We start from the raw sequence: 26589 nt of genomic DNA on the forward strand, positions 1-26589 counted from the left end.
TCGACCCCTATAGCCGAGGACCACCCTAGCGTGCGCGTATATTGGAATACACTGAAAAAATGATCTCGACTCGAGATCAGTCGATGAGGATGAACACGTGCGCGCAGTACAGATGGAACAGAGAGTCCCTTGTTCTCAACTTTTCAGCGCTATGGATGTAGTTTTACACGATCCTCCACGAAGCAGTAGCAGTTTGTCTCGATGTATTGACAGTCGTTCTCTCGATGTTTTGCCATTAAATAGTGCTTTCTTCGAAACATTTAATAAAACCAGTTGTTGACTTCGTTGCACACGGTTCTATCTGTTCTTTGTTGTGTTTGGCGAAGCGTTTATGTCACGAGACGATTGCCGTTTAAAAATCCGCCTCACAGCCGACGATTTCATAAGTTTGAAAAAGATGCATAGAATTTTTGTAAACTATCAATGATATGTGTAAGCGTCGACATAAAAGAGACTGCAGACGAGTTGCATTTGAATTGCTGTGTTTATTAGTGCGGAATTATGCCCTGAAAGTACTATTCGAATCGTAAATACGAATTGCAAGCATGATCGGTCCGATCGCCAAGAAATGCATATTAATTGGACTGTTGTCCCGTATGTTTATATCGATCGTATCTATCAACGATGTTGTTCGATTCAACATGGGGTTGAACATCGAACCGAACGAAGAAAATACGACGGCGCCGTTCTTTCTCAATTTCGGCGAGAAAAGAAATACAAATTGGCGCGAGCTGACCGCGAGTTTCGGGACTGCCAAGAAAATGTTCAAAAACAAGGCCGACACTTTGTCGCGTATTTTCAAAATTCATATCGATCGTTTGAAGAGTCAAACCGACCAGGTAATCGTTCATGCTGTTAGATTTTCTTAACCCATTAGATACTGAATTATTTTTTCCACACAATTGATGTTCGTTTCTTTCACGTTTCATTTAAATATGCTCAATAATAATTTCTTCGTCGCATAAAATTATTTGTTTAAAGTTACAACTTGTTCTTTTATATTTATAGCAACGACTAATTGAAAGAATTTAACACTAATAACGTCATATTTGCAGAACAGTCATAATATGATCATTGTAAGCGTAGAGTATACAGAGTGTTAAGCCACCCCTCGGAAAAATTTTAATAAGACGAAAATCAAAAATATCAATTTCTTGATTGAGGCTTCGTTAAAAAGATATTAAAAAATTACCTTACAAAATTTCAAATCATTCTGAAAAAATTATTTTTGGTTGCGGGGGTCAATTATAAGTATTTTTGGTGAATAGCCATACCCCCAAAATCCTACCCACTTTCTAGAAAAAAAAATTCGAGAAGGTGTGAAATTTTTCGACGAAAAAAAAAATTTCAAATCGTTTTGGAAAAATTATTTTCGGTTACCTGAGTCTAGTACAATCATTTTTGGTGAATAGACATACTTCCGAAATCCTACCCACTTTTTAGAAAAAAATTCAGTACGAATGGAACTTTAAACGTTAATAACTTTTTAACGAAGCCTCCATCAACAAATTAGTATTGTTGATTTTCGTCTTATTTTGGCCTCTAGAATCTCCCATTAAAATTTTTCCTAAGGTTAGCCGAACACCTTGTATGTAATATTTAAAAAATATAATCAAACAATACGGTATGATTCTGTAAATATTTTTATTAGTGGACAGACCTGATAGTTTAAAATTATTCTATAATTCGCTTCAGTTCGTAATTTATTATTACAAATGTTGTATCTAATTATGGCACTGGTACGTTCCTCGTCTGTAATACAGTTTTTCTTCTACTTATAGTTTTACTTTCAACAAATTTTAATATATTTTATGTATATTTAAAAAATTCCAAGCTACGAAAGAATGAAACGTAAAAGATACCAATTTTTCCAAAGTATCAGACGTAGCCCTGTAAGTTTTACGGTAGACGCCATTAATTTTAGCAAAATTGTTCACGAGCGATGCTGATCGATTGAAATCATATGTAAAATATTTGTCAGGTCGAATTGATATTCCTCGTCGATGCCTCGGGATCCGTCGGTTTGAAAAATTTCCAGAGCGAATTGAATTTTGTGAAAAACCTTTTGTCCGACTTTATCGTGGAACCCTCGGCTGCCAGAGTTGCGATCATAACATTCGGTGGAAAAAGGAACATCAGACGCAACGTTGATCAGATATCTCGTACCGGTGACAATGATCACAAGTGCTTTTTGTTAAATAAACAATTAAACAACATTAGCTACACTGGTGGTGGAACGTATACACGTGGCGCTCTTATAGAAGCTCTTGTAAGCGTTTTTTCACCTTTATATTAGGTGTACAACTTTGCTTCCGCTGTTTTTTCCCGAAATCTCTCAGCTCTAACTCGTACGGCACCCAATTATTTTGCTTCTGAATCATTTCCATGGCTTTGAGGCGTCTTGAAATAGCTTGTTGAGTCACTCCCAATGATCGCGCCAATTCTTCTTGAGTTTGACACGAGTCATGATCAAGTAATGCCTCCAATTCTGCATCTTTGAAAACCTCTCTTCTACCGCTATGTCGGTCCTCAACGTCAAAGTCACTGTTCTTGAAGCATTGAAATCACTCACGACACATTCTTTCACTAATAGTGGCCTCACCATAAATACTTGAGAGTAGTCGATGAGCCTTAGCCGCAGATTTCTTCATATTGAAGCAGAAAATTAAAACCTCCCGCAAATGACGAGAATTTGGCTCGTAAACTAACATTTTCAATCGAGAATAACTTTATCATGCAGACACAAATCGACTAATGTTTCTATGGAGGTATGTTGAGAGATGTCCAAGTTAATTGAATGACATTTATGATCTATTTATTTCGACCACCACTTATCGCTAAAGTCAGCTATTGGAAAATGGCGGAAACAAAGTTGTACACCTAATAGCCCTACACTGTATATCTCAGTTACGAATTTTCATGATAAAATATTCCTTTCGTTAATTACTGTTGGTTAAACTGCGTTTCGATCTAATTTTCGAAGCGTTTCAAAAACTATTTGTTAGAGAATTCTTGAGAAAGGCCAACAGAACGCGGAGAAAGCAGTGTTTCTTATAACGGACGGGTTCAGCAATGGCGGCGATCCGCGACCGGCAGCGAATTTGTTGAAAAGTGTTGGTGCAACAATATTCACGTTCGGAATACGAACGGGCAACGTGCAGGAGCTTCACGATATAGCCAGCCTTCCAGAATACACGCACAGTTATTTTCTCGACAGTTTCGCCGAATTTGAAGCCCTTGCACGACGTGCGCTGCACCGTGGTGAGTTGACATAGTCTTGCACATTTCTAGTTATAACCCTTATTTTACGGATCCTTCCCTTCAACGTAAAACAAACAGTGTCGTTTTCTACTATTTGCGGATGACATTAAAATGTTTCTTAATATTAAATCTTCTGATGATGCAATCAGACTGCAGTAAAACGTTACAAATCTCAACAACGAGACCAATCTAGAATTTCTTTGTAAAAGTGGGGGCATGCTTAATAAAAAAATGTTTAACTTTTTTTGTTAGGTGGGAACATCAAAGTCAAACGAAGATCAATTTCGTTTTCTTAAACGACAATCTAATTTTTCAGACATCTAAATCGCCTTTGTGCAGTTTTGAATTAAGGGTGGGGCTATTAATACAAATATTAATAAATATCGATAATATAGGAATTTTAATAGATACAGAAGAAATTGAACTAAAATGTAACGTAATTATAAAGATTTAAGGAATCGAATTTTAATGTAATGTAATTATAATGCAAATTATTAATACTATTAATTTCGATTTAACTTGATTACAAATAAGATTTCTGTATATTTTGTAACGGATATCTTACAAAGTATGTATCCAGCCTTAAAAAATAAACATTCACTACTGTTATAGAGAGATACGTTTATAATATCTGCGCTAATGGCGCATGCGCAGACACGAAAAAGAACGCGCGAAGTTTATTTCGATAAAGCGTTATTTGTAAAGAACCTTGAAACCTGATTTCATAAATAAGCTTACCTGCGTTTGACATACACAACTACAAATATGCAGGGCGGTAACTTGAAAGTTTAGCTTGGTTCAAACCGATTTTAACGAATGAAACAAAAAGTCTCCTTTATCGAAAATAAATTTGTCTTGTTTCAATGTTGACAGATTTGGGGAGTGGTAAATATGTACCAGTGACGATACCAGACAATTGCGGTCTCTTATGTCAAAATATTAGCGAGATCGAGAACGACCAAAATTGCTGTGACAATTCTGCGACGTGCGCCTGCGGAATTGCAACCGGCCATTACGTTTGTATTTGTCCCACTGGATATTTTGGCTCCGGTTTCAAAGGATCCTGTCAACGTGAGTTTATCTATGTAATTAGAATTTAACCTTCTATAACTCTGTGTGTTTCTAAATTTATGTTTACTTTTGAGATTATTTGAAAATGGCTGATGTTGAACCTACACCATTCTTTAACTCACCGATCCAATTTGAATTAACGATAGTGAAAAGTTACTTCCATTCAAACATCGATGATTTAACACTAGAGCTATCGAACTGATCAAAATGAAAAATTGTTACACTTGATTGGATTATTATTTATTATTTCCATTGCATTATACATTTCTTCAAGTTCAATCGTTTTAATTTCTTTGGTAGAAATAAGTACACATAATTCTAGTGTTAATGACGATAAGAATACTCGGTTAAAATAATGGTGTTCTTTTTCAGCTTGTCCAAACGGTACATATGCTTCTGAAGAAATATCTGGTGATTCTACATCCATGTGCATATCATGCCCTGATGCCAATCATGTGACTATCAAAGTGCCAGCAACTTCTGTGGAACATTGCGTTTGCGCATCAGGATTTACGACAGACGGAAATAAATGCGAAGGTAATACGTTGTGAAAGTTGATTGTTTATTATGGTATCGTTTCATTTCATTTGTCGATGATTTTATTCGTTGGTGGTTACCAAAGGAATCCTTTGCCAGCTGCGAGGACAGGTATATTTCCGGTTAAATGTACTATATCGCGAAGAGGATCGGGGTACACTGGCATATAAGATCCATATTTTTCCAGTTGAAATTTTGGTTTACTTGCAAGCCAACCGTACTATGGGAATAGTGTATTTTAGAAATATTTAATATTTTTTTTTTGCCCTTAACACCAATCGTATTGAAATTGTTACATATGTATTCGTACGATAACCGACCAAATGACCAGTTATGTTTGAAACAGTTAGAGATAAAAATGTCATAAGACAAATTTAAATGCCATCGAATGTTTATTTATTTTTATGCATCGATGCGTCTTTTAATTTTTTAACACGAAAATACAATTTTACTTCATTATAAAATAAATAAGAAACTTATAATTGTTTCTACGTTTGATAACTGAAAGTACATTAAATATTCGAATTTAGTTTATATTTAATCGTATTATTTTAAAAATACTTTAAAAAGTACTGTTCTTTGATTAATTCTTAAGATAATCAAAGTTATTAATACCTCAGCGCTCGTAGTAATCGGAAATGGTAGACACGTTTTCCCTTCTTCTCGAACAAATGTCTCAGTCTCTATGATCGGGTGCTTTTCTTTGCAAAGTTTTTTCAATTCGTTTTCCAATTTTCTACACAATCAATCTATGATTAGTATCCTCGATTCGTGAAATTATAAATATAAAGAAATTCGATGAATTTCAATTTTCAATCGCTAACTATCTGTTGAACGAACAGGAAAAAGAAGAAAATGCAAATTACATTTCAACTATTTTGTCGATGTTTCTCGGAAAATTTAATTTAAAAATATGTGGTTAAATAAGGTACAATAATTTTTCACGATCGTGATTTATCGAATACACACAAAAAACATTATAGTTTTCATTATACATAGTGTTCCTAAAATAAGCGTTCAAGCTTTAGAACAACGTTTAGAAAAAAATTTCATGAAAAAAACAACTTAAAACAAAATTTAGTTTTAGAATATCATTATTTTTGTTGATTGTAACTTTAAAATTATTAATTCAATAAATTCATTTTTTACTTGAATTACAAGATTTTCTATATTGCTCATTTGAATAACTAGAAACCATTCATAATGAATTGGTGAAATACAAGATAATAAATCCATCAGTATGTTTTTCTTTTATTAGTTGCCTTGAAATAGTAAATAATGAACACAACTTTAGGTTATAAAATAATTTTACGTATTTGGCAAAAAATCTAAGGCACGAAATTTCTTTTCAGAATCCATTGAGTTTTATAAAACACTTTGTATCATATCTAATGTATCTTTATTCAGTTAATTGGTCTTCCATCAGGAGTTTTGGTTCTTCATGTCATTGCTTTTTCTAATTATTTGCCCAAAAAGAATTTTACATACACGTGTTCGTCCAATAACCATTCGTACGTCTGAAACCATTTTATCTGCAGATGCCTTTGTTTACGTACACCCTCGGCTAAATTTCTGGAGTTGGCAACAAAATCGCGAGGTTTGTTGCAGCGTGGGTCCATTATGTTCCATAAAATCTCGCGATCCCAACGATGTCTCAAAAACTCTGTATTTCATTTCCAAAAAAATTTGTATTTGTTTAAAGTGAAATTGTCAATCAGTGTCATAAAGATTGCACAGAATTTCTCTATATTAGAAAAAGAACGCACTAGCAAATTTATAGCTGTTTTCAACTATTATAAACAACGTATGTATGTCGAGTATGCATAAATGTATGTATTAACTTACAAGAAACGTACTGTTAATTAATTTTTCAATTTATGTTTTTTATTTACTTATCTGGACAAAATATTATGAGGAACATATACTTGACAATCTGATTACATTTTGAATGTGATTACAAATTAAGGTATTTAAATGTATTTCTGACATTTTTTATGTTAGTCAACTGACTCCATTGTTGGGGTAGGTTGATTAATATTATTACCAACATATTTTAGTATTAATACAATAACTTACTATCAAAAAACATGTTTTATTATTACAAAATATTAATTAATTTTCTCTTATAGATAAGTTTTCTTCTAAGAATGATGCGCTATTTCAATAATTTGTTAAAAATGTTAGAAGTTATTAATCAACGTTAGAGGCGATTCAACAAAGATGGCGGCTTCAAATGCAAATATGTGAAGTTTTTTATAATGAAGAAAGAAGTAAATCATCATACTTGAAATTACTTTTTGTGACAATTGTGATTTAATAAATTAATATTTTCTAAAATATTTTAATACACGACAAAATGCCTTCCCCGAACTGTTTCCTTTCCTTTTCAAATGTTTACTCGTGTTTTGTGATTTCTTGCAGTTATAACATGTCCCAAGTTGAAGATACCTGAGAATGGATACTTGGTAAAAGCTGGTGCATGCAGCAACGTCGTCCACGCAGCTTGTGGTATAAGATGCAAAATCGGTTTTTATCTTACAGGCGATAGTATTCGACTTTGCGGGAAAAATGGCAATTGGTCTGGAAATGAACCGAAATGTCTGCGTAAGTCCAATTTTTTAACGAATAAAGACGTTCGGAGGAGCAAGGCGAATTCAGAAAAGGCATGTTTAAAGAAAAATGCATTTTAAACATTTTTCCTGAGGGCAAACTCAACAAAAGATTCTTATGCCTTTATGAAACATCGACCTTGTAAATTTCGAAAAGATGACTTTGAAAACAAAATATTTTTTGTCTCTTGATAACATTTAAATCGTATATGTAAAATAATTTTTATACTATCATAATTGGAGATGTTAAGACACCCTGTATAAGACGAGTTTAGGAATGATTAGAAATATGACATAATTTTTCAGGAGACGGGACATTTTGGACTGACGACTTCTTTGAGACATTTTGTTCTTTCAGATAAAAAAAATTTCACATAATTTTTTAAACAGATCTCCACCGTTCTAAAGAATTCAGCTATGATAGTTTTTACCAATAATTTTGATACATTCAGTGCATACTGTTACATGTCTGTTTCCTTCCTAATTTCCATTAATAATTTTAATAAATCAATCTAGTCATTTTCCTAAAATGTTACCTTTTAATAATTTTATATCTCTCGTTTTTGAACAGTGAAAACTTGTCCAGCGCTTCGAATTCCGACTCACGGTCGAATGCGATGTCAGAACGAAGAGGACCGACATTTAATTACAGAGAATTTCACGGCATATCCGATCGACGCGCGTTGTCAATTCAGATGCGACAACGGTTATCAACTTCGCGGGAGCAAAATTCGTAATTGCTTGCCCTTGTCACAGTGGGACGGCCTCAAAGCGACTTGTAAAGGTGAAAGACGTTTGCAATTTTGAAACTAGTTCAACGAAACGCGTGCAATTCCGAAACTACTGGTGTTTTCTCCATAACTGAGCCACTGTTAGAATTGTCAAGCCCTCTCCTTTAAAATGATTTTTGGTTTATGTCGATCCGACTTTCCGTTTTGGACATATTGTAATTTTAATGGAAAAGTAATTCTATTAATTCGATTATCTCTGTCTCCGTCCAACGCAATGGACCCATCTCTCTCTCTCTCTCTCTCTCTCTCTCTCTCTCTCTCTCTATCGAACGTGGGTTGTAACAATCGTGACCGAGTGACGTAATATTTACTATTTACTACGAACACATGCGGTCAAAGACCTTGCCAAGGTCGTAACGAAAGTTCATTGACCTCACGACGTAAACAATGAAAAGTAAACAAATCGTACTATCGACTTGAAACAAAAATTGTTATATCTCCGGAACTAATTACGCTATCGACTTGTATGAACACTCGTTTTAAAGGGCACTTCATCCTCTATTCGATGAACATAACGACTATTATAATTTTCACTGTCTTCTATGTTTATTTTGAAATTTACTTTAACTCTATGCACCCAAAGAAGTTCCAGCATGAAAAAAAGGCGAACTGGTCATCAAACCAGTCATAGTACGAATGCATGAAGTGTTGGTAAATTTAGTGTTAAAAAGAACTTGGAGTGTAACTATATTTACACTCATTAAGCTTATTGGATGTAGTTGTAACAATTGCAATTTATTATTCGCGTTAATAATTTTCAACAAACCGTTCGTGGCCATTGTTAAAATTATTAATATAGAATAATCTACATTAATGTGAAAATATACATATTTATTATATATTTATTTTTGTTGTATAACGTACACTTTCTGTGCTTAGTTTTCATGATGATCGTAAACGGTTAGTCGATAACATTTAACAAGAATAATAAATTATTATAACTACATCTTGTCGTTATAACTTGTTCATTAGTTTGTATTTACAGCAATAATGTGCGAGCCTCTGAAGCAAATTACAAATGGGGAAATATTACCTGAAAATTGTTCTGGGCCAGAAAAGGTGCCGTTTGCGACAAACTGTACGATAATGTGCAAGAAAGGTTTCGTGCTCGAAGGCCCACGTACCAGACTATGTGGTGGACGTTCTGGAGTTTGGTCACAACGACGAAGTATTAATCGTTGCACAGGTTGTCTAATTATTTTCAAATGTACAGAGTGTTCTGTGTTAATCGACACACTTGAATTTGAAATCGTGTTTTTATTAGGCTTTTTGGTATCAAGGTATGCTTGAAAACTAAAAAATTTCAAGTTTTAACAAATTTTGAAATTGTCGAACATTCCTTGTTGGTAAAAACAGAATCTCAATATCTTGCATAGTTTCAGAAAAATTCAAGCTCGTCGATTAAGGTGGGACATATCTTGTAAACAGTAAAAATAGAATTTTTGGTTCTTTGAATTGTTCAACGCGATTGTTCTTTCAATTTTTCCATGCAACATGCCTTCTATAATTATGATTAATTTTCTCTGTAGATAAAACGCCACCTTCGATAATATGTCCACCAGATATCGTCACAATGAGCTTACCAAAACGAAATTATGCATACGTTAATTGGACAACACCAACAGTATTCGACAATGCGGATGAGTTTCCTTTGATCTGGAGTAAACCTTATATTACGTTTCCTTGGAAAGCGAAAATCGGTACGCGCACAGTAATATACGTGGCGCAAGATGTAACTGGGAATAAAGCCAGATGCAAATTTAAAGTCAAAGTTATTGGTAAGTTAAGCAGTTCTGAACCTACTTATGTTCTTACAGCCAAAATTGTTTATTGTATAATAAAAACATATTTCTTCTGATAAAGAAGTTTAGGGATGAATTAGAAAAACAAATACGATCATACATATAAGGTGTTTGACTACTCCTGGGAAAAATTTTAATGGGAGATTCTAGAGACCAAAATAAGACGAAAATCAAGAATACGAATTTGTTGATTGAAGCTTCGTTAGAAAGTTATTAACGTTTAAAGTACCATCTATAGAACGGCAATCTGTGAACAGGTTGCGTACGCGTGATAGTGGTTCTCACTCAGAAAACTGTGAGGCTGTCGATACATCACTAAGTAGAGTTTCTCATGCTGAGTGAGAACCACTATTGCATGCACGCAGATTGCCGTTCTACAGGCGGAACTTTAAACGTTAATAACTTTTTAACGAAGCCTCAATCAACAAATTGGTATTCTTGATTTTCGTCTTATTTTAGCCTCTAGAATCTCTCATTAAAATTTTTCCTACCGGTGGCCTAACACTCTGTACAGGGTTTCCCAATAAAAGTAATAGAATTTTGAACTGAAATAAAAAGAAAACTACAAAACATAATCTGGTGTTCGCTGTTTTATTTTGATGTACATTCTAAGTGAAATATAATATCACTTAGAAAAACTCAATTTTTGGTCATTCTGGCACTTAAATCAGGCTGTATCTCACCAATATCACGAATGATGCTTGCTTCGAAATCGTCGACAATTTGTGGTTTGTTAGAATAAATCAGAAACTTAGCATAAGAAAAAGATCTTGATGGCCAGTTATTTTATATCGGATTTGTATTATTTCTAAGTTTTTAATACCGTGGACACCTGTTATAGTGTAATTAGATCGCAATTATAGCGTAAATCTACTTTTGCGATTATTTCAGACACAGAACCGCCGATGGTCGAAAATTGCATGGATCCCCCAGTGTTTTTCACTGACAATGGAATTGGAATAAGTAACGTAACTTGGGACGAGCCTGGGTTTTACGATAATTCAAAAGCACCAGTTCGAGTGAAGCAAAATTATTATCCTGGAGAAAGCACATTTCCGATCGGATTAACAAAAGTGATATATGACGCTATCGATAAATACGATAATAAAGTAAGCTGCATACTGAACGTCACTATAAAAGGTATCAAACATACTGCTTGAATAAAGTAATTCATTATTTTACTATTCAGATTGTATTAGATTGGTCAAGAAGTTCAACATAGTATGTAAATAGAAAATAATTTTTTCGTGGTGGGAAATATCTTTATTTAATAATGAATTTTCTAACTTTATAATTCCTCGTTCGTGAAAATCCCTCTGTGTCTCTGTAAAATATTGATCAAGAGATCTTTATTATTGGCCTTTCAGGAATCGAAGCGTCGAAACGCAGAGATATTCTACTGCATTATTTATTCTACTAGAATTCTTCGAAAAATTGATTTTGTTTTGCATTTTTCTGAAGAATATGGTTTGAAAAATTTATGCACAAGATCTGCACGATTTTTGCCAATCTAATAATTAAGAAATTAGTATTTTAATAAAACGACGATCCTTATCTGTTATATTTATGAATATTGTACTTTTATGATCGATAGACGTGTGTCAAGAAATTCCAGAGGTTTTGAATGGTTACTCGAATTGTTCGTCATCGTCGATCGAGAGGAGCGAATGTACTATAGGGTGTGAAAAAGGATTTGGATTTGCGGATGTGATCCCTAATTTTCGTATCGTGGAAAACGCATTGCAATTAAACTGTAACACGAGTAATTCAAGTTGGACCGAAGAAAGTTACTTTCCCGATTGCGCGGGTACGTTTCTTATGACAATTCTAAAATATAACAGTAGATCTTAACCTGTGGTTCGCGTACCCCGTAAACTTGGACGCAGAAATTTTAAATATTTATTTTCGTAGCATACATTATGCCCAGAAATATAAACTTAATCTTTTCAATTCTTTGACATTACGATTAGACTAAAATAAATATTTAAATTCAATGTTCTGAACCGAAAATTATGTCTTATACAGAGAAATTGCAAGCTTTCTTAACTAAGCTACTGTTATCGGAAAGAATCGTATTTCAAATGCTGATAAAAGTACTTCGTTAAGGCAAAATTGAAATTCATAATTCTCTAATAATATCCTTTTTAAGAAATGAATTTTCCATACATCTGGAAACACTACAGAACTCTTTTAAAAATTATTTTTATCTCGATGATGTTAAAATTGAACGTGGATCCATAATCCTTTCCCGTCTAATAAAAATTCCATCGAAGATAAAGACTTGATCAAGGGTAAACCCGTTTATCTTAAAATCAAAAATTTGCCAGAATTGAAATTAAAAAAGTCTCGAAGGATTTGTATAAGTTTTTATCTTATTTTCATGAAAAATATTGATTTAACTGATATTAAAGAACGTTATTTTGAAGAACGTTGCATAAAAGGAACTATGAACTCCATTAGACTGTTAAAAGGGGTCCGTGGAAAAAACAGGGTACGAACCGCTGTAAAATGATTGTTATAGGACGAAAAAGATACTAAGTAATGAAAAATTGTTCTTTGCATGCCTCCGTGAAGAATCAGTAACACCGCAAACTGTGTCCCAAGAAGGAAGCATCGTATTGGAAGGAAATGTTTCGACTGTGTGCAATAACCAAACGACGCTCCGTGAAGTAAATATTGATTCCTCGTTTAAATAATTGTACAGGGTGTTCGGCCACCTCTGGGAAAAATTTTAATGGGAGATTCTAGAAGCCAAAATCAGACGAAAATCAAGAATATTAATTTGTTGATTGAGGCTTCGTTAAAAATTTATTAACGTTTAAAGTTACGCCTGAGGAACAACTGCTATAGTGGTTCTCACAAATCTGTAAGACTGTAGAGTTTCTCATGCTGAGTGAGAACCACTATCACGTGCACGCAGTCTCTTCAATTTTGTCTCTCTCCCTCCAGTATTTTGTATTGTTCGATATTTTTAGATACTCCACGTCCAAAAATATGAAACGTACGAATGTCGACCTCTGTGTATCGCTTTATATCTCAGAAATGGCTTATCGGGAAATCAAAAAAATTGGTACAGTAGTGTTCGGATTATATGGCACCCGGTTATCCGAATAACTGTAATAGAATGTGGATTTCAGTGAAATTAAAAAATTTCAAATCATTCTGGAAAAACTATTTTTAGTTGCAGGGGTCAATTACAATCATTTTTTGTCAATAGACATACCCTCAAAATCCTAACTATTTTCAAGAAAAAAATTCCTTACCAAAAATATAATTTCAGGCCAGCAATGTCACTCCAAAATTACAAACGTATCTTTAAAGCATCATAACTTTTGAACGGATTAAAGAATTTTAATGTTTCGAAAGACAAATAACGCGTATTTTGGTGAAGAATATGTAGAAATTTTAACAATATTGAAAAAGTTATTCCTTGACCCCGTAAAGTGAGGAGAACACCATGAAAATGGTCCGATTTTCAAACAGTCATAACTACTACAATAGTGAATATATTTCAATGAAACTTTTTTCTGAGGTAGAGCTCATGGATACCTACAAAAAAGTATTAAACAAAATTTCCGTACAGCGTCAAACAAATTTATTAAAAATGAAAAACGAATTTTTAAGAAAAATTGACAGAGGTAGGTGCGTAAAATTGAAAAGTTTCAAATCACTCTGGAAAAATTATTTTCGGTTGTCGGGGTCAATTATAAATATTTTTGGTAAATACACATACCCCCGAAATTCTCACGCATTTTTAAGAAAAAAATTCTTTACTGAAAATGTAATGTGTGGCCAGAGAATTGTGATTATATTCCTCATTTTTATCACTTCATATGTAAATACAGTCCAATTATCCTACATATAAAATTTTAATAGGAGATTCTAGAGGTTAAAACAAGACGAAAATCAAGAATACCAATTTGTTGATTGAGACTTTGTTAAAAAGTTATTAACGTTTAAATTTCCGCCTGTAGATAGGCAATCTGCATACAGCTACATGCGCATGATAGTGGTTCTCACTTAGCATGTTCGCAGATTGCCGTTTTACAGGCGGAACTTTAAACGTTAATAACTTTTTAACAAAGTCTCGATCAACAAATTGGTATTCTTGATTTTCGTCTTACTTTGGCCTCTAGAATCTCCCATTAAAATTTTTCCCAGGTATGGTCGAACACCCTGTATAATTAACCGCGACAAACATCGGTTCACTTTTTATATGCAGTAAAACATGAACATGCCTTTTGTTATTATTTCAATTAGTTGAGCGAATATATTACTGCCGATTTAAGATCGACGTTATTCGACATTTGCGGAAACGATATCGAGTGCAGCCTCGTTACTTTCGATCCTGAATGCGAGGAAAATGTGTCACCAATCAACACATCCTACTCAAACTTACTAAGAAAACGAAGGGAATTTAAACATTGCGATGTTCCTGGTACAGAATTATTTGCAAATATCGGTACAAAATCAAAACGGGACGTTAAAACGAATAACGACACCGACAGAAACAAAGCAAAAATGAAAAAGAAGAAAGAGAAAATTGAAATAAAGTTCAAATTCCTAGGTAAGTATTCGCATTTCGGTGATTTTTAAAAGATCACGAATAATTCATCGATCCGGTTATTCGATGTAGGAAAGATAATCGAAGAAAATTTCGAAAACCCGCGTGTGGGGGTGCAAAAACTGAGAGAGAAAATCGAATCAATGACCAAGTCTGGAAAATTAAATTTGCTGAACGACAAGACCAATCAAGAAATCGCGAAGCTTGCGCTGAATCTGCATCTCGTTTTCAAGAATTTTCAGGAACTTTGCGAACCAGGAAGTGTTCTGAAGAAGCATACTTGTGGTGAATAAGATCAGTCATTATAATTCGTTAACAATCCATTGATAGTTTTTTTTAATTGCAGTGAAATGTCCATTGGGTACTTTTTTCAATTCCTCGACCGAACGATGCCAGCCGTGTCTTTTCGGGGAATACGAGAACACTAGTGGGTCTTTGAAGTGCAAACGTTGTCCCGAGTACACTTTCACGAAAAGAATGCATGCAAAATCTTTGCAAGATTGTATACGTAAGCATTGTTCCGAATCAAAATTCAGTCTTTTATTATATACACTCATGAGTAAAATATTGTCAATCTTTGAACTTTGTAAAGACACATTATACGACAGAGATGTTTCTCAAAAATTTTACGAGTTCGTTACTCTTACTTTCAAGAATAGAATTAATAATAGTCTCTGCTCTTAAATATTCAAACGACTTTACGAACACTAATTAATTTGTTTTGCCATTTATTTTACAATGTGTTTGTAGAAAAAGGACTCCTCTTTGCATTGCCCTTCTCAAAGTTGACGAACAATTTTTTCCCCGTTTTATCGCAGATTAAAAGAAAAGTATGTTAGAAATTTTGTATATTACAATTTTTAGTCGGCCACAAACTGATCAACTTTTGTTTAAAATATTTTTTCTGGATTGAAATATAAATTTAAATTACTTGTAGATAAATCGTACGAGAGGGAATTAATATGGTTACCTTTGCTCTTTTGCTCGTTGATAAAAAATAAAATTCTGTTAATTGTAAAGCATTGTGATTGACAAACATAGGGAAATAATTCTAACAAAATGTAGCGTAATGATAATAATTATATGAATATTATCTGTTTTCTTCTAGGTTTATGTAAACCAGGATACTATTCTCGAAAGAAACGCCATCATGGCACGCGTTTGGCTCTCGAACCTTGTCTAATGTGCGATATTGGATTTTATCAACCGGAATACGGGCAAATTAGTTGCCTGTCATGTCCAACTAATACCACCACGGAAAATCGTGGATCCAAGGATATAAATAACTGCCTACCCGTGTACGAGATCGATGCTGAAGTTTGTCGATCGGAATCGTGCTTGAACGGTGGAAAATGTATACAAGAAGAGGACAACTTTGGTTGCGAGTGTCTTGACTACTACGTCGGTTAGTATGCAATATCTTCTATCGTTTTTATAATAAATTGCCAACATTTGATCATGTGTTATTACTTTTTCGTACTCTAAATTATTTCTACGCCGACAGGAGAAATCTACGAGGGTCGTTCAATAAGTGAAGGGACAAATGAAAATCTCTTCACAAAAAATTGAGCCTCTGAATAATGTTAAAAAATTCTTATTACTTGGCTTTTGGGTAAAACTATTTTATTGCAAACAAAAGAATAAAATTGGTCTTTTAGCACTTTCGACAAAAACTCCATAGCAAATTTCAGCTATTCCAAACATTTAGGATTTTTTATTTTCCATTTTCTTTGTTGATGTTTTTGCTATCGACGACAGCAAACTTTTTATCAGGTGGTTTTAATAAAAATAAAATACTGCAGGAAGCACTCTATGTGTATAATTTGCTTCCATTTTTCTTTTGAGAGCTCTTCTCTCGTTCTTACGTTAATCTTCTTTCGATGCCCTTGTAATTTTGTGTCCTGGGTCGGTAGGCGAATGCCCTCCAATTCTGCGATAAATGTTGGATATTTAAATCACATCGAACAAATCAAGAACGAAATAAATCTGATTAGGTTCAAAGTGCGAGACGTTTCGAAATCCTTGCGATTCTTCGCCCTGTCTGCACGAAGGGTCGTGCAACCTGCAAAGTCTTTCAAACAACACGATATATTACACTTGTGCGTGCAAAAGTGGATACACAGGAGAGAATTGTGAGGTAATACAAACGTTACGAACAAAAATGTACTAACAATTGATACGACAATTTGTAGATACACATTGATGAATGCGCTGTTAATCCTTGTCAAAACAATGGTACCTGCGTGAGCACTGGAAACGATTATAGTTGCGAATGCAAGGACGGATTTGAAGGTGATATCTATTAATAATATAACGAGTATTACGAACAGTTAACCCATTTATATCGTACGAAAAATTGCAAAATATATTTTTATTCTATCTAAATACAAATATTTGAAAACGTATGTGTTTAGTTCTGCTCCTCACTGTATACGATAATGATGGCAATGGGTTAATTGGGGTAAAGAATTTCGAATTTCATCGAGACATGTTCTTCAGGGGAGTTTTGCGAAATTACTGTGGATCACTGCAATCCTTCACCGTGCATGGAAGGATCCACGTGTCGCACTGTCGACGAAACCTGGCAATGTATTTGCAAACCTGGTTTCCTCGGTCGTCATTGCAATCTTTTACCCTGTGATTGGATCCCGTGTTATGGGAATTCGTACTGCGTGAACGTCGAAGAAGAAAATGCGACACGACTGAGTTATAGGTGAATACCGATTAATAAATTTAGAGTGGATATTTTTTGTGGAAAAATTACGATTCATTGATCATTAGATGCGAATGTATCGATGGCTACGCTGGAGAAAATTGTTCGATAATTGTGAATCACTGTAGAAGCCTTCCATGTAGGAACAATGGAAAATGCCTCGACAGGATTACTAATTACACGTGCATCTGCCCTGCACCGTTTAAAGGGCGAAATTGCGAAACTGGAAAGTATAGTCTTAACAATCATTATGTAGTTCCGTTCGTTCGGTACCAATTTTATCTCTTTAAAGCAAAAGTATTGTTCTATTTGCTCTGTCTCTTCAAAGACGTACTATTTGTTTACAGAATTGTCATCCGATTACGTTATACACTTCACCAAATCGGGAACGACAGACTATGTCAGTATGAAAGGCCCTTCGATTAATCTTTTGGAGGTAGTAAATCATATCAACCGGTATAATGATAACAAAGAAATAAATAAAATGAAGCAACAGGAGCCGAATGATAATTTATGCGATTATTATTTTTTAATCATTATAAAATATTACGTTAGTCGTCTCATTGAAAGTTCAGAAATAACTTAAATATCGATTAGGTATTGTGTACTTTTAATCAGGCTGAATCCAGCCATTACATTTGCAAAATATCATGTTTTATACTAGGTTACAACCTAATAATTAAATATACGAATACGGACAATTAAATTTTATTTTAAGATTTTGTACGTTTTTTGTTTTAATATTTTTTCAATGTATTCTTACTTCACATAAATATCAATCTTTAGTTAACGGCGTGTATGTGGCTGCAATCACGGGACACGTTTAATTATGGCACGGTGTTGTCATACGCAACACGCTATTACGACAACGCTTTTACCATAACTGACTATAACGGGTAACAAAATATTCCTTGTGAAAAAAATGAAATACATTATAAATTAATACCAAAGACACACTAATATCTCGATTTCGTAGGCTCGTAATATACATCAATGGGCAGAAAGTGGTTACTGATATTAAAGTCAACGATGGATATTGGCATTTCATTTGCGTTACTTGGGAAAACGAAAATGGTTCTTGGAATACATTCATGGATGGTCTTTTAAAGGACAATGGGACTCGCTTGGCAAAAGGAACTAACGTTCAAAGTAATAACTTTTTATCGATAGACTGAAAAAGTTTAAATAAAAATATTTCTTATTTTCTTTTTACTCTGAATAGTCGAAGACATATCTTAAATAATGTTTGTTGCCTTTTATAATCAAGCGAAATACAGGGTGTTCGGCCACCCCTGGGAAAAATTTTAATGGGGGATTCTAGAGACCAAAATATGACGAAAATCAAGAATACCAATTTGTTGATGGTGGCTTCGTTAAGAAGTTATTAACGTTTAAAGTTACAGCCAATACTGAATTTTTTTCTCGAAAGTGGGTGAGATTTCGGGAGTATATCTATTCACCGAAAATGATTATAATTGATCCCCGTAACCGAAAACAATTTTTCCAGAGCGATTTGAAACTTTTCAATTTCACCGAAAAATTTAGGCACCTACCCCCTGTCGATTTTTCTTAAGCATTCGTTTTTGACTTTTAATAATTTCGCTTGACGTCCTACAGAAAAGTTGTTTAATACTTTTTTGTAGGTACCTATGGGCTCTACTTCAGGAAAAAATTTCATTGAAATATGTTCACTATTATAGGAGTTATGGCTGTTTGAAAATTGGACAATTTTTTTGGGGTTTTTCTAACATTACGGGGCCAAGGAACAACCTTTCCAATATTTTTATAATTGTTACATATTCTACACTAAAATACGCGGCGTTTGGCTTTTTAAACATTAAAATCGTCCAATCCGTTCAGAAGTTATAGTGTTTTAAAGATTCGCATGAAATTTACGGGAAGCATTTTTGGCCTGAAATTATATTTTCGGTAAGGAATTTTTTTCTCGAAAATGGTTAGGATTTCGAGGATATGTTTATTGACCAAAAATTATTATAATTAGTCCCTGCAATCAAAAATAATTTTTTTAGAACGATTTAAAATTTTTTAATTTTATTGAAAAATTTCACACATTCTCGAATTTTTTTCTCCAAACTGGGTAGGATTTCCGGGGTATATCTATTCATCAAAAATGATTATAATCGACCCTTGCAATCGGAAATAATTTTTTTAGTGTGATTTGAAATTTTTTTTTTCCGTCTAAAAATTTTAATACCTACTCGAATTTTTTTCTCGAAATTGGGTAGAATTTCGAAGGTATGTCTATTCACCGAAAATGATTATAATTGACCCCCGCAACCGAAAATAATTTTTCCAAAACAATTTGAAATTTTTTAATTTAATTGTTAATAACTTTTTAACGAAGCCTCCATCAACAAATTGGTATTCTTGATTTTCGTCTTATTTTGGCCTCTAGAATCCCTCATTAAAATTTTTCCCAGGGGTGGCCGAATACCCTGTATATTACATATCTTTATAATATGCAGGTAAAAAAAAAAATATAAAGACATAATGAAGTATTTTATTATTATTTCAAATATTCGAATATTCGGATTATCCAGATAATAAAAATATCGGGAAATATAATATAATAAATATAATATCCATAACAATGATGTTCGTTGATAGTGAAACAGATAAGGAATACTCTCATTCCTGAGAACTTCTCTGGATCAGCAAACTCGATTCTTTTATTAACATTGCTGTAAGAATGTTTTTAATCGTACAATTGAATAATATTGTTGACAATTAGGTAATGGAACTCTCGTCATCGGGCAAGAACAAGATCGCGTTGGAGGCGGATTTTCCGAGTCGGAGTCTTTTCTGGGTAAATTAACTTTGCTGGACATTTGGAGCACAGTTTTAACAGCGGCGGACGTGAGACATTTATTCAATACCTGTGAAAAATACTACGGTAACGTAATTTCATGGTCGCAGGTACAAGAACACGTGCACGGCGATGTTGCGGTAATTGTGCATTTTTTTCTTTTTTTAAATCGTATCTTCGTATATCCACGAATACTCTACGAAATATTTCACGTTCTTAGATAGTAAGCAGCCCGTTTTGCCACGGTTGCCCTTTACCAGTCGCACCGTTTAAAGGTAGCATAAACGTCAGCGAAGACTCGTCCGAAATTACTTATTACTGCGACACCGGTTACATGGTGCGATTTCGCGGCAACGAGTATCCAGCTTTGAAAATTAAGTGCCTTAAACAAGGACAATGGGAGGGCTACTATACACCAGTTTGCGTCAGTAAGATAAAAAACCTTTTGTTCTTACAGAAACACCGTTAGAAAGTCCGCTTTACGATAAATATGTAAGATGTCTGAGAAATTTGTAAGCTTTCATGTACAGAATGATCAGAAAAGCACGATACTAATTGGGTCAGGGAAGTTTCATAGCTCGAAATGAAACGAAATTGCGTCGGAGGCTTTGTTTTAAAAAAAGTGAATTTTTTTCTTTTCTAAATACAGTTAACGAAAAAGGTCGTTTCAAGAATTACTTTTTTAATTTAACATTTAATGTTTTTTTATTATCGGTTGAGCCTTTACTCTTCTTTTACAAGAGTTACGGAACAACTTAGAACGACATGATTAATTTTCGTTTAAGGAAGAAAATGTGGCTTTCCGGGATATTTTCCACGGGGTTACGTACAAGGAAGATCGTACTTCTTCGGCGACGAAATACATTATTCCTGTTTGGATGGTTACGAACTTCGAGGAAATCCTCATAGAATTTGCAATGCTGACGGGAAATGGAGTGGTCGACCTCCGATCTGCATAGGTGAAGATTTTTAATTCTGGCCTTAGCATATTCTAATTTAGCAAAATAACATTTACGAATGCTGTTCGATAAAGTGCATAGTCTAAGAAACGACATCGCTAATACGTATCGAGATTATTTTTAATTGCTGACTACTCTTGAAGAATTAAACAAATCATACTATATTAATACATGTATCGTTTGACTAACTCAAAGGAGATTATGTTAAAAAAATGAAGCACATCCGTCCCAAAATAATTATGTTTTCTTCATTTTTTCATGGACTTATCGAACAACAATTAAGGCATTTATTTCGTTATTTTAACAGGGAAGACGTGTAAAAATTTATTGGCACCGGAAAACGGGGATATCGAATACGTGATTGAAGAATACGAAAGGGACGACCTTTCAATTTTGCAAGTATGAATCACTTATATTCATTATTGAATAACATCGATACCTTTTATTAAATTTCATTTCAGGTAGGACAGCAGCTCGAATTCAAATGCGATCGCGGATTTCGTCTAGTAGGAGAACAATTTTTAACATGCCTGGAATCAGGAATATGGAATCACGAGAGACCAACGTGTGTGGTCTATGGATGTCTACCACCGAAAGAGTAAGCTACTAATAATTTTGTAACTTTTATCTGAATAACTAAGTTTTGAACAATTCTATCGGAAAAAGTAAGTAATCAAGTTCTATTAATCAGATTTCAACTGATCATCGTCACTGTATGTTTGTTAAAAAGAAAATAGATACTCTAAGTTCAGCTTCCAAATAATTTAAATGGTCTTTAAAGTAGTTCAGGTGGCATAATTTTTGTCAATCTCAAACTTACAATCAAGAACCTATCGTATCGTGAATAAATAAATTTTATTTCGCTATTTACGCAGAATCAAACATGGCTACGCAACCTTTGCTAGTTCGAACAATTTACATGACATTTCCACGACGAGCCTCAACTTCGAGACGATTAATAATACTCTCGAAAGAAGCTACTATTTTGACGATATCGTTGCATACTCCTGTCATTCGGGATACAAGTTTCAGGGCAACCATAATTTGTTGACCGAATTTAGACTTCAATGCACGAAAAATGGCAGTTGGGCTGGATTTGTTCCCGATTGTGTGCCTTTGAAATGTCCTTGGCCCGGAAACGTAAATAATGGCAAACTATTTTTGAAAATACAAAACAACGATACGATCGAGCTTTTCGAGAAACAGTCGTCTAACGTTACGAGTGTAGAAATTGGAAGTACAAAAAGAGACAATTTCGACGGGAATGAAGATTGGGGATCGCATTTCGTTCTTGGATCTCAAATTTTAATAGAATGCGATGCAGGATATAAATTAATCGGAGATGGCGTTAGAACTTGCACAGAGAATGAAGAATGGTCGTCAACGATTTCGTCGTGTGAACCTCGTGAATGCCCTATCTTGGATCATCCACTTTTTCAACGTCTTAATGAAGATAAAATTTGGAACAATCAAAATATAAAGGACAATGCAGAACCTATTAATGATTCTTATAGAAATGTGCAATACTTTGTGGAAGGCTATACTTATATGAAGAAAATAGTTCTTGCCTGCAAGAATAATGTTGGAATTAAATTGAATGATGGAGATATTGATGAATCTGTTTCCAATTTGACATGGTCTTGCAATAAGAATGGAAAATGGAATATTGACCATTTAAAATTAAATAACACAATAATTGAAGATTTATTCGATAATAGGATGGACGCTCTTTGTCAAGAATCGATGTGCCCTTTAGCTAAAGTAAGTATATAGATTGTCTCAAAATTATGGCACAAGCCGAAACGTGGAAATTGTTAAAAGGAATATAAATCGAAATGTTCTTTATCATTTTGTATTTTTATGTTTGTTATTATTGTGTAATATTGTAAACAGTTTTTAAAAAACAGCGCAGCTTGATTTCTTCTCGAAATTCGATGTTTAATATTCCGACTAAAAATATTCTAAACAATTTATAAATCGTCTGATGATAAAGACCGCGTCCAAGTCAAAATTGACCCACCTTCGTCAACGGACAGTTAATATGAAATATAGGTGAAATAAGTATCTCTAATAATATATTACTGTTTTGATCAATCTACTTTTAAAAACGTGGAACATGAACCAAAGAAACTAAAACTGCAGTTACTGATAGGTTTCAGAATATGGATACATAGCTGGCAATAACAATAATTATTCAAGAACTATAAACAGTACTATTACTTTCAAATGTCGCCATGGTTATATTCTTGAAGGTAATGAAGAATCGGTCTGTTTTCCAAACAGTACATGGTCTGCTATTCCTTCTTGTAAACGTAAGGATAAAGTTATTATTATAGTCGTATAGTTAATTATTATTATAAAAGAAATTAAGTAAATAAGATTAATTTTAGCTGTAGCATGTGGAAAACCGCCAACAATTATAAATGCAGTGTTAAAAGAAGATAATGTTAACGCAGCAAATTTTTCATTTGGTAACATGGTCACTTATCAATGTTTGCCTGGATATCTGATGTTCGGACAACCAAATGCACGATGTCTTGCAAATGGAAAATGGTCTAGAATGTACAGTAAATGTTCAAGTAAGTACAATATCGTATAACATACAGTATAGTCTTGATCCGTAATAAGCAATTGTTTTCTGACTCGAAATAAGCAATTCGCTATCTCCTCTTCTTTATTTGAACTCGGCCGCAGAGTGAGAGATTCGTGAAACTATAAATTTTTACGGTTGAATGAACAGTGACATCGTTTAGCGACAGAATAAGAGGGCATGTCATATACTATCCTTTTTCGAAAAATTACGTCAAGCTGAATAGTATACCAGATCCGTAATAAACAACTGACCGGTCCCGAGTGGATTGCTTATTTCGGAAGAAAACTGTTTTGTATTTTTCCATTGATCAATGTTTACAGAACTCTCGTGTAATAAACCAAAACTTCCTCCCGGTGTTACTATTCATGGTCGTTCATACTTATATCAAGATCAATTAACTTATGTATGTCCTAATGGCAAAAAGCAAGGTCTCATCACGTGCAAAGCAGATGGACATTGGAGTGAATTACCAGCTTGTGACAAAAATTAACAAAGGAAATTCTTAATATAATTACAAAACAATGTGTATGTAAAATTAGAACATTGTGGCAAATCATCTGAGTTTTTTATTAAATTTTTAATATTTTATAATACTTTTCCATTTTACATCTCATAAGCATGTTTTCACAAAATAATATTACTGTCCGCGTGATAATTCTGCTAATAATGAATCTTACCGTTATTTTCAAAATATTCTTTATATTTATGCATATAATTTTGAAACTGAGCGAAAATGGTTCTTGCAAGTAGTTATTAATATATATATAATACTGAGCATTTGATAGACCTCTAATTTTATTACTTGTCTTGATAAAAGCAAACTTCTTATTGATGTAAAAAGGTTATGTATTATTGCATATAATAGTAAAAAATGTTGTGACAAAACAGTATGTTTCAGAAATTAGTAGCACTTGTATGAATTAAATGTAACAGAAAAGTAAAAGAATGAATATATATAACAACATATTATTAATAGATCATCACATATACACATCTGTTGATATAGTACACTGCATTTTGGTATAAATAGGATTCATACAATATATATGTACGTAATTCGTATGTATAAAACGCACTGTATCAGAATATCTGAGGAAGAGCAATGAAAGATAAAAACATGAAAATAATTTGTAGTATGAAAAATTTGAGTCACATATATTTGTCTAACATTGGTATGGTAAAAACGGAGCACCTTTTATGATATTCAACATGTATTAGCATGGCTACACTAAAAACCATTAACAAATCTTCATTGCTCGATATTTCTAATTACTTCGAACTATACCTAAGATGTTGTTTAATTAATATAATTTAAAGATTAATGTTTAATATTTCTTACCGAAATTTAAATGCATACATCTGTCAGAAAGAATTCCCTCGATTGAATTGTTTACAAAATGATATTTATACATATACTCAGATATGAATATACGTATGTTAAATACTGTTAACCATTTTGTAAAAAAAAAAGAATATCCAAAAGCTTAGCCATACTAACAATAATTTATCTACATCACTGAACACATTTTAGAGTTCTGATTTTGAACTATGAGAATACATAGGTTTTAATTCTTCAATTCGCTTAATAAAATCTGTTTTTTCTATACAACCATCACATGTTTCGTCCCAATCACTCAAAATTTTTTTCAAGTCACGCACCTTAAGTTTTTTCAAATCAACTGTATTAACATCAATTTGCTTTTCTGAAATTAAATAACATTGTTATTCAATAATGGAAAACAAAAATAAATAGCTATTGTTGCAGAAATTATTAGAGTTATACATACCAAATCGTAAGTCACATATTTGAGCATCTTTCTTTTTCAACTTCTCACATACTTTACTTGCTGGCATAGACCACGATACAGGTTTACTTAGTTCGCTTAAAATACCTGTTGCAGATTCTTCTAAACCACCTAAATAATAACACTGTAAAAAAAGGTTCAATTATCATAGATGTAAATCTATTAAAAACGTTATTGTAAGTTATTATTCATTGTTATTAAAAGTACTTACAAATCTGTTTTCCTTAGATTTAGTACCCTTACAAAATTCTCTAAATGCAGCTTCTATTTTCTTGGTATCTTTTTTTACATCATCGCTTATAGTATTCACAAATTTATCCACAGTAGATATACATACTGTAAGAATAACAAAAATTAATAAAACCATTATAATAGATAAACAGTAGGAAGTCAACTAAAAAAAGCAACATAATGGTTTTAATTACCTTCGCATTCATCATTCTTTAAAGCACTTGCAGCACATATTGCACTAATTATTATGGACAATGTTAACAGTAACGAACTATTCATTGTGAATATATACTCTGCACAGGGAATAATAATCAAATACAATTACATTCTATCTAAAATTGTAGAAATTTGTACAACTAGTTATAAAACAAAATATAATTTAAATCTAAAGAAAATATTAGGAACATAATATAAATACATAATATTAACAAATTATTCTTTAAATATAAGTTAAAGTTGTATCACAATAAAACAATTATTTCTACCAAACTTGAATTTCGTACAAAACACTAGTTATACAAATTAATTTATTTAAACGAGAACGAAACGAATTCAGTAATCTTGATATTAGTACGTTAAAACCTGATACGAATTAATGAAAGACTGCTTATGTCTATTATGTTTACCAGGTTAACAAGGTAACGATAGGGTTCAACTTACATGCAGCTGCGCCAATAAAGTAATTTATAGATTACGTAGAAAATATTCTTGTTAACTCGTAATGCAAATGCACTAAAACTTCTAAGTCATGCGTTTATTATTTCAATTAGAATCTTATTGTAACTACATTAGTTTATTTCACGCTTCGTTTTATACACGTTGATTC

General features: G+C 33.2%; 3 protein-coding genes across 3 annotated transcripts; 1 reads left to right on the top strand and 2 right to left on the bottom strand.

Annotated features, from left to right (window-relative positions):
• Positions 1-641: 641 nt before the first annotated feature.
• Positions 642-25719, top strand: LOC143348234 (sushi, von Willebrand factor type A, EGF and pentraxin domain-containing protein 1). Its single transcript, XM_076778233.1, has 32 exons — positions 642-839; positions 1982-2269; positions 3006-3261; positions 4135-4332; positions 4705-4869; positions 7291-7473; positions 8050-8262; positions 9255-9455; positions 9799-10047; positions 10963-11211; positions 11666-11878; positions 12646-12740; positions 14332-14638; positions 14708-14920; positions 14982-15143; positions 15744-16040; positions 16630-16772; positions 16828-16927; positions 17135-17348; positions 17417-17573; positions 17695-17784; positions 18135-18244; positions 18325-18497; positions 20101-20315; positions 20396-20603; positions 20961-21134; positions 21442-21533; positions 21596-21732; positions 22010-22895; positions 23287-23446; positions 23525-23713; positions 24048-25719. The coding sequence occupies exons 1-32, from the start codon at positions 642-644 to the stop codon at positions 24215-24217; spliced, it is 6705 nt and encodes a 2234-aa protein (XP_076634348.1). The 3' UTR covers positions 24218-25719.
• LOC143347545 (uncharacterized) lies at positions 4946-6488 on the bottom strand. The gene is made up of 3 exons (XM_076776773.1): positions 6358-6488; positions 5485-5605; positions 4946-5089 (listed from the first exon to the last, which is right to left on the bottom strand). Exons 1-3 carry the CDS (start codon positions 6486-6488, stop codon positions 4946-4948), a joined length of 396 nt encoding a protein of 131 aa, XP_076632888.1.
• Positions 25190-26586, bottom strand: Manf (mesencephalic astrocyte-derived neurotrophic factor). The gene is made up of 5 exons (XM_076776772.1): positions 26424-26586; positions 25958-26056; positions 25744-25868; positions 25515-25656; positions 25190-25430 (listed from the first exon to the last, which is right to left on the bottom strand). The coding sequence occupies exons 2-5, from the start codon at positions 26040-26042 to the stop codon at positions 25255-25257; spliced, it is 528 nt and encodes a 175-aa protein (XP_076632887.1). The 5' UTR covers positions 26043-26056; positions 26424-26586; the 3' UTR covers positions 25190-25254.
• Between the last annotated feature and the right edge of the window lie 3 nt (positions 26587-26589).

The sequence above is a fragment of the Colletes latitarsis genome, chromosome 11, assembly GCF_051014445.1.
Source record: "Colletes latitarsis isolate SP2378_abdomen chromosome 11, iyColLati1, whole genome shotgun sequence".
Lineage (NCBI taxonomy): Eukaryota > Metazoa > Arthropoda > Insecta > Hymenoptera > Colletidae > Colletes > Colletes latitarsis.